The sequence below is a fragment of the Euphorbia lathyris genome, chromosome 1, assembly GCF_963576675.1.
Source record: "Euphorbia lathyris chromosome 1, ddEupLath1.1, whole genome shotgun sequence".
NCBI classification, from domain to species: Eukaryota; Viridiplantae; Streptophyta; class Magnoliopsida; order Malpighiales; family Euphorbiaceae; genus Euphorbia; species Euphorbia lathyris.
The window spans coordinates 64025194-64034249 of NC_088910.1; the positions used below are offsets into that span (position 1 = coordinate 64025194).

The 9056-nt window shown below is 40.9% G+C and overlaps 1 protein-coding gene across 1 annotated transcript; it reads left to right on the forward strand.

Moving 5' to 3' along the window:
- Positions 1-4947: 4947 nt before the first annotated feature.
- Positions 4948-7948, forward strand: LOC136235654 (fructose-bisphosphate aldolase 3, chloroplastic). Its single transcript, XM_066025492.1, has 6 exons — positions 4948-5308; positions 5920-6189; positions 6322-6431; positions 6541-6631; positions 6770-7039; positions 7418-7948. Exons 1-6 carry the CDS (start codon positions 5144-5146, stop codon positions 7694-7696), a joined length of 1185 nt encoding a protein of 394 aa, XP_065881564.1. The 5' UTR covers positions 4948-5143; the 3' UTR covers positions 7697-7948.
- The last annotated feature ends 1108 nt before the right edge of the window (positions 7949-9056 follow it).

Genomic DNA, 9056 nt, shown 5'->3' on the forward strand with positions numbered 1-9056 from the left:
CTCCATCAATGCTGAACGAATGGTGGAGTTCATCAAAGATGATATTGTGGGAAGATACGGAGTTCCACACACGATCATCACTGATAATGGAACACAATTCAACTGTGGTGAGTTCAAAGCTTTCTGTGAAAAATTGGGCATTCTGAACAGATTCGCCTCCGTATATTACCCACAATCCAACGGTATGACCGAAGTCACGAATCGGACAATCGTAAAGGGAATAAAGAAAAGACTGGGTGAGCATGATAAGAAATGGGCAGATCAGTTAACAAGCGTCTTATGGGCGTATCGTACTACTCCTCGAACGGCCACAAGCGAAACCCTATTCGCCCTCTCTCATGGCGTGGAAGCTGTAATCCCAGTCGAGATATTGGTTCCAAGTGACAGAATTGCATTCTATTGCGAGGATGAAAACAGTCAGAGATTGAAAGAAAGTCTTGATCAAGTGGAGGATAGAAGAGACAAGGCATATGTACGTATGGCGGCATACAAGCAGCGGATCGCAGCTTATCATGACAAAAACGCCAAATTTGTAGACCTAAATGTGGGAGATCTCGTGCTCCGCAAGGCCGATAAAATCCAATCTAGAGAAGGGAAGGGCAAGCTAGGGCTCACCTGGACAGGTCCATATCGAATAGTGGACAAGATTGGGTTCGCCACATTTAAGATTCAAGACATGGAAGGAAATACATTGCCGCACACTTGGAATCTCCAAAATCTCCGCAAATACTTCGCCAGAAAATAGAATGTAAACAAGGTCTTGAGTACTCTTTTTCCTTTAATAAGCTTTTTTCCCATGAGGTTTTTCTTATTAAAGGTTTTAATGAGGCTCACATATGAGACCCGCTTGCTGTAATAAAGCGTATCTTCTATCAATAAAAAGCAATTGTTCTATTGTCCATATTCTTTTTAAGTATTTTCTTGCAGCAATATAAATATTCCAGTCTCAAAAAGAAGGGGGGCATCCAACGCTTCCCACACTAAAAAGTACTGCTATCTCATAGCTACTTTTTCTCCTCAAAGATAGGAGAACAATCTCTTGGGTGGATCCATCTTTAGATGATCACCATTCGAGATAGAGTTAAAACATTCCTTGGACGCAAGGTCTTTACACTCTCTTGCACCCTTCCCAAAGAAGGGTTCACAAGTCCTAAAGGCGGATCGCTTCACCTCAAAGATAGGTAGCAAGTTGATCCCTAAAGGCAGCTTTACTTCCTCTAAAGGAATAAAACAGCTTCAAACATTCACAAAGGTTCGCGCAATGGAGTATGGCTGGCCACCTACTCCAAAATAAATCCTAAAAGCTTATATATTTACTTACGCAAACGTAAAGGTAAAATAAATAACAACCGTAAGGATTAAACAATTGTACTTAAGTTTTACAAACAACAAGACTAAACATTGACAGGAGCATTCTCCTTAGCATTTTTCTCGCCTGAGGCACCTGCTTGAGAAGCTTCCTTCTCAACAGCTCCAGATACGCCCACCAAGGAGACTTCCTTTTCCACAGAAGGTGTTCCCTCAGGAAGAAGGGTGCCATTGGTTATCGGCTCCTCACCCGCCTTTGGAGGTACTTCCTCGAGGTCCACTAGCTTGACATTGGCGGAAGGCTTGCTTTCTTCGACGGGTCCTTTCATCCATTTCCGAACGTAATCACGGAGGTAGTCCTTGATGTCCGGGATTTTGTTATATTTGAGAACATCATCTGGGTCCGGAACGGCGAACTGTGGATCTGTAAAATCGATCTCGGGATACGCCAGCTGGAATTACGCCATGATCAGCTCGCCGTAATAGAAATCTTGCTCCCCAACCATGTACTCTGCATCTCCTAAAGCATCCTCATGCTCCTTAGCATCTGCTTCAATCTTCTCCTTTAGCTTTTGGATCTCGGCATCCTTGAGGGCAATGGCGGACGCGGCTTTCGCGTTGGCGTCAGCAACTTCTTTCTCCAACTTTTCTATAGTAGCCTTATCCGCTACACCTTGAAGGAGCTCCGCTTCCATGGCGCGTAAGCGAGTATACATCTGTTAAGACGAAATGGTTCATTCAAAAGCTGCCAAAAGGGGATCACTTATAGCCAAAGGACAGAAGGAACTAACCGTTAGAAGCTCAATCTTTCCCATTTGAACATGGGCTGATCCTGGGATCTGATTTTGGTTCTTCTGTACCTCGCCCAACTGACCTAGAGCCTCGTCCAGGTCATTGATAACAGATTCATTTCTCAAGGATGCCCTCATACCATACTTGGCAAACCAATAACCGCCTAGGTCAGGCTTCGCCATCTGCATGAAGATGAGAGGATCAAAACTTAGATCCAAAGTATGGCAAAAAGATTAAAGTAAAAACAAACTTGCTTGTTCCCCCTCCACCAAAGACGCGGCGGATTTCATGGCATCCGCCATAAACTTTTGACCGCCAGAAGCTGCAGGCTTCCTCTTTTTCAGAAGCGGATCGGCCGTTGCATCCGCCAGGCGTTTCCCTGCACCCTTTTGGGGATCCACCGCCTGCCCTTTCTTGCGAGCCTCATCTTCCTTCAACTTCTTGCGCTTATCTGCAAGAGCGTGATTGGCCTTAGATAAACCCCTGCCAAAGAGAACAATAAAGCAATCAAGGCTCAAAGAAAACACAAAGTTACCTTGATCAAACTGGGCAATCTTCGAGTAAATAAACTTGTCCCCTTCTCGGCGTATCAGGGGAATATCATTCATCATGAAGTCTAAGGCGTCAGCGTATGTCCAAGCCTCCGCCTTGACACTCTTCATGAGCTCCGCCACTACCTCATCACTATCCGTCAATATACGCATATCTCCCGCCATGTGCAAAGGTTTGGGATTCCAGAATGTTGGAAAGCCTAGAGATTCGCCCTCGTTTATCTTTACGTAGAAGAATTTTTCGTCCCAACAATGGACGTTGGACATTTTGCCGCTAAACGATGAATACACTCCAAACTTTGCAAAGGTGAGGAAAGACTCAGACTTTCGCTTCGACGGTTTATGAAAAGCTCGAAAGATACGAGGAGTGTATACTACCCCTAAGTTCGAGGCAAGGTAACAATCTAAAGCAATATCTAACCAGCCATTCGGATGTAATTGGCTAACAGTAATGTCAAAGTAAGCAAGGATGTCCGCCATCATCTTTGGAAGAGGCAGTCGGAATCCTCTTTCTACGTGACTACAGTACACATACAAGAATCCACTTGGCGGACAGGCGGGTCGTTGATGAGCATCCGCCAGTTGGGTCTCATAGTTATTTATCCATGGGAATCTACTCGCCAGATCTGCTAGATCCGCGGCACTCATGCGAGAGGAGGTAGACTCTGCACGAGGTGCCTTTTTCCTGGGCGGAGCGGAAGAAGAGGCTGCCATCCTGGAAAATCGCCTAGAATATATGGCCGGAGCAATACCGGTGATAGGAACAGAAAGGTTTTGACTTCTACCTAAACAAGTCCGACCGCGATTACACCCCGAGTCGAGCAACTCAGCTAAATCGGAGCTAACCGTACCTTCGGAGGAAAGAGAATTTTCCGACGAAGAAGTGGTCCAACTAACTACAATTTCAGAGGGAGAGGTCAAATTAAAAAGTTCAGAGGTTGACCTAGAGGATGAAGAAGAGCTCCTAAACATTAAAAAAAAAACAATATATAGAATGAAAAGATGGACTTACATGAAAAATAAAAGCTTAAGGGATTCTGAAACTCCGAAGAAGCTCTACAAAGAAGGCGCAAAGGAAAATGGAGAGGAAGAACGAATGAGGAAGAAAGAGAAAAGGAAAAATGAAGAAGGCGTCTTCTCTCTCCTCGGGCGGTGCGCCTGCCACACGTGTCACCCCACGATTGGCATCGAACAGAGTGAACATTAATGCAGGTAATCATGACGGCGCGCAAGGAAGCTCAAAAGCCCTAAAGGACTTTAAGGGAACTTTGGGGGGGGGCTTCTGATAACATTGTGATATTATCCCAAGGATCAAAAGAGATATTCGCCTAAAAACGTCACGTGTTGATCACCTGATACGGGAATACTGCGGCGTATTGTAACAAAGAGATCCGACGGGCGGATCACTAGGGACTCACCAAAAGAGATCCGCGGGCGAACCTGTGAGGCGAATCTCCATAAGCACTCAATCCGCCATTAGAACGGTAGGGCCGATCCGGCAATAAAGACCATTAATGAGCTATCAATTAGCTAACCGCCAACTTAAAGGTAACCAGTAACCGCCATTAATGGGACATTAATGGAGACTTTCTAGTTACTGAAGGTTACAACTTCATGACTATATATAGCCTATGTCTCAGGCTATCAAGGCACACATTCACTTACCCTTTGTCAATTCAGTTTGCTCTCTTGTTCTTCCTTACTGATTTTGGCATCGGAGCTTCTCCCCGTCGAACCCAACGACGCCCCCACAGAGACGGAAGTTCATCGGAAATTCTCCACGAGTCATCACCTTGTTTGGGAGTTTATAGGATGTAAATGAGGTTAAATGTTTAACTTCGTTTGAGAGTTTAAATCTGGAGGGGAAGGAAGGTCAAATTTACTCTGCAGAGACAAGAAATTTTAAAAAAGTTTACGTTACTCCCATTAACCCCCAATTTGGAGGTTAGAGTTTGGAGGTTAGAGTAAGTAAAGATTTAACCCCATTAACCTTCATTTACTCTCAAAAAATAACTCCCAAATAAGGTTAACTTAATACTTAACCTTTCATTACTTCCATTTACTTCCATTAACCTCCTCCCAAACAAGGGCCGAGTAACCACAATAAAAATCTAATCTAGGTGAATGTACCTCTCAACGTTTTGTCCTGGATCTACATATGGCTCAAGAATTTTCAACAAAAGTGAACTAAACCAAATGTTTCATCATGGGTAAAATGGTAATTCCACAAAAAGAGTCCAAATAGGTCTGTTTGGTATCGCCGCATGTATTTTGTCATATTCCTCCATGAAAACGCCCAGCGGAGTCCCCGAGATAAACGACAGCTTACAAACTTCATTTTCTTTCTTCTCTTCTTATAAGCCTACCCAACCCGAAAGCAGCAGGAGCAGAGAGAGAGGCAGATCGCGAGAAAGCTCTTTTCTCGTATTCTCCATTAATCAAACACATCTTTATCGATCTCGATCTCGATCTAATTGTTATTCTCTCAAGCCATGGCCTCTGCAAGCTTTGCGAAGTTGAATTCTGCTTCTTCTTCCTGGATCGGTCAGCAGTCTTTTGGTCAGCGAAATGGATCATCCTCAACTCGCTTTGCTACACGCCGTGTCTCTCTCCCGATCCGTGCCACATCTTACAAGGATGAACTCGTCCAGACTGCTGTTAGTTTTTCCATCTCGTCTGTCAATTCTATGTCTGCTTTCTCTTGATGTTTCAGTTTATGGATCTTGTGTATTTACCATGCTGATCCAGCTGATTGAGTTGTTTTAATTATTTTTCTTAAATTGAGTTTTGACTAACTTCACCTTCAATCCTCCGGCAAATATTCTGATTCTAAATGAATTTTTGTTTTAATTTGTTTCTTTATTTACTACTTCTGGTTGCATTTCGATGAGTTCTTTAATAAAAAGAGAGAAAATCCCGGTGGTTGCATCATTTACCTACTTTTTATTTTCTTTTGAAGTAAAGAAACTTTTAAAACTGTAGAGGTCTTTTAAGAATGCTTTTTTTTTTTTTTTTTTTATATCGGATTAAGCATTTTTGTTGGGAAAAGAAAGAGACTGCAAAATCTCCATGCAGTTAGTTTTGTATTCTCCTTATAAACCATAGTTTCTATAGGAAATGATTACCGATTGATGATTTCACTTTGTTCATATTGTTCCTGCACTAAATCATCCGAGGAGAAGCAAAAAAGGGGCGTGCAATTAAATATCCCGGTTGGATTGTTAGATTATTGTGCTTAATTGCTTTCGCTTTTTCGTTGATGATGTAGAAATCTGTTGCATCACCTGGTCGTGGTATCCTTGCCATTGATGAATCAAATGCTACTTGTGGGAAGAGACTGGCATCTATCGGCCTAGACAACACTGAGGTGAACCGACAAGCATACAGACAACTTTTGTTGACCACTCCTGGCCTCGGCGAATATATCTCTGGTGCCATTCTTTTTGAGGAAACTCTCTACCAGTCTACTACTGATGGAAAGAAGTTTGTGGACTGCTTGCGTGATGAAAACATTGTGCCCGGCATCAAAGTTGACAAGGTACGTAGTTTTAAAAAGAAAATGTATAAAAGATTGAAACTTGAAGAATTGTTTCAGGAGTTGCTTAAATTGAGATTTAAGTGATACCGAGGGTCATATATTGTCTTAATGCTTATACTTTTTGGAAATCAGGGTTTGGTACCTCTTCCAGGATCAAATAACGAGTCTTGGTGCCAAGGCTTGGATGGATTAGCTTCAAGATCTGCTGAATACTACAAGCAAGGTGCTCGTTTTGCCAAGTGGTAAGACTTGTATACTTTGCAGCCTTATGCCTTTGTTTTCTGTTTCTTCTCTTTGAAAGCGGCTTGTTTTACTGCTTCTTATGTTTACCGCTGAATGTGTTTATATCAGGAGGACAGTTGTTAGTATTCCTTGTGGTCCTTCTGCTCTGGCTGTTAAGGAAGCTGCATGGGGACTTGCACGCTATGCTGCCATTTCTCAGGTATAACTGAACAATACTAACCTTAGTGGATTGGGTGAAATTATGGTTTTGGCTTGCCCTTGTATTTGATGAAACCAATGAGTTTATGAATGTATGTAATATCTCTTAAAGATAATGGTCAAATCTTTTTATTTGCAGGATAATGGACTTGTGCCCATAGTTGAACCTGAGATTCTTCTTGATGGGGACCATGGAATTGATAGAACACTCGAAGTTGCCGAGAAGGTGTGGGCAGAAGTCTTTTTCTATTTGGCAGAAAACAATGTTGTATTCGAAGGTATCTTGCTTAAGCCAAGCATGGTAACACCAGGCGCTGAACACAAGGAGAAGGCTTCTCCAGAGACCATAGCCAAATACACACTCACAATGCTTAAAAGAAGAGTACCACCTGCAGTTCCTGGAATCATGGTACGAATGTCTGGATCCCACTTCTATCATGAACATGTAGTGATAATATTGCTCTGACATCATTTACCCCTATTCATACAGAAAGGCTAATTACAATATTTAAATCTTAAATGCCATTACTTGCCAGAGAGAACTTGGTCAAGTTATTAATCACCTTTTTTGGTTTAGCCATGTAGTTGAAATGTGATAAAGCCCAAGTCTCATGCCTTGTTTCTGTTGCATCAAAAAAGTTGATTTGAAAAAGCAAGCATCTAAACTTTGCTGTTTTTTTCTTTTCTTTTTAAAAAAGATGCATGTTTATCGCTTTCAATATGAGTGTCGTTAAATTTCCCAGCACTGATTTAAGAATAATGGATGGAACTGGTTTTCACCTTGCAGTTTTTGTCGGGGGGACAATCTGAAGCGGAAGCAACCCTGAACCTCAATGCGATGAACCAAAGCCCCAACCCATGGCATGTGTCTTTCTCATATGCACGTGCATTGCAAAACACTGTGCTTAAGACATGGCAAGGAAGTCCTGAGAAGATTGAAGCTGCACAGAAGTCGCTTTTGGTGCGTGCCAAGGCAAACTCCCTAGCCCAGCTTGGAAGGTACTCTGCTGAGGGTGAGAGCGAGGAAGCTAAAAAGGGGATGTTTGTGAAAGGCTATACCTATTAAGGGGTTAAGGCATACTTCCTGGCTTCTCTATAGTGTACTTTGTATTTTGTGTTTGTTGATTTGATAGATGTCCTTGCTGAGGGAAATGTAGTATTAGAAAATTTCTTTCCCCCTTAATCCCTGTTCTTAAGTTTAGAGACTTGAATAATACTTGTGGAAAGAAAAGGTTTTCCAGACTGTTATCCAGAAAGAGGTGAAAAGTTTAATTGTTGTTGATGATTTTTTTTGTAAATCTAAGTTGTGTTTTCGAGAGATCATTTTGACAATAAGTAGAGGAGAAATGGGAATTTTCAAGCTTTGGTTTCTGATTTTTTTCATGTTTAAGAAGAATATAAAACAAGAAGAATATTAGAAAATTCTGTCAACTTTTATTTTGTTCGTCTTTTACTTCTTGGCCTAACTTTGTTAGTTGCCAGCGGTCTTTGTAAGCTCATTGAGCAAGACATTATGGGTCTCTTTCCCAAATGCACATTTTCCATCAATTATTTTTTTTTGTTTGTTAACGAAGAGGGTATAATATTTGTCGTGAGTTGCTAAATACTGTCCCCAAATTACTTTCACCGTTCCCATTTGGACTTTTTTTGTCTTTTTTATAATTTTGATAAAAAACTGATTACAAGTCGAAAACATTAAAATTGACGTTTTTTTTTTAACAAAGAACTCATGAAAATAATATTTTTTTATGACGATTTTGTATTTTTCGATACAAAAAATTGGAGAATTTTGCATTTTTCGTCAAAAAATTGAACAATTTAGTATTGTTCGTCACTAAAAATTTTACGATTTTTCACTGGCCAAAATTTGGCCTAAACGGATGCCGCATCCGTTTAGGCCGCCGATTCTCTCAAAAAAAATTCAGTTTTGAAAAAAATTATGTAAAGGGAAAAATTGTCCAAATGAAGGTAGTGATAAATAATTTGAGGACGGTAGATAGCAAAATTTTATTTGTCTAGCGACTCTTGTCTCGGGAAGGCTTTATGCATGAGGTTTTTTTTTTCATCTAAACCCCAATAAAAATAGAATTATATTTCTGTTTTGTCCAACATTAGGATTATTTTTACTGGACCTTGGTTCCTATATTGTTTCTAAGGCACTCTTACAAATCAATCTACTTGCCTTAAAAGGCCTTTGTTTTAGAATGACATACCTTTCATTGTGTTTTTCTTTATAGAAGAAGACTTCTTCATGATTTTTAGGGAGTACATATAGTGATAAATTCTCACCTCTTTCATTTTCACCCTCTGATCGTTCTTTTGAGCTTCATTGACATTTGCATTTTCTTGATCTTCTTCATCATCTATATTTTCTTAACAATACTTATCATCCCCATCATCCTTAACTTTATAATCTTCTCCAATTT

Excerpts from the sequence above, each read along its gene's own strand:
- LOC136235654 (XM_066025492.1), top strand. The coding sequence starts at position 5,144 with ATGGCCTCTGCAAGCTTTGCGAAGTTGAATTCTGCTTCTTCTTCCTGG. Across the intron at positions 5,309-5,919 it reads ATGAACTCGTCCAGACTGCT|AAATCTGTTGCATCACCTGG; the intron begins GTTAGTTTTTCC and ends TTGATGATGTAG. Across the intron at positions 6,190-6,321 it reads CCGGCATCAAAGTTGACAAG|GGTTTGGTACCTCTTCCAGG; the intron begins GTACGTAGTTTT and ends TTTGGAAATCAG.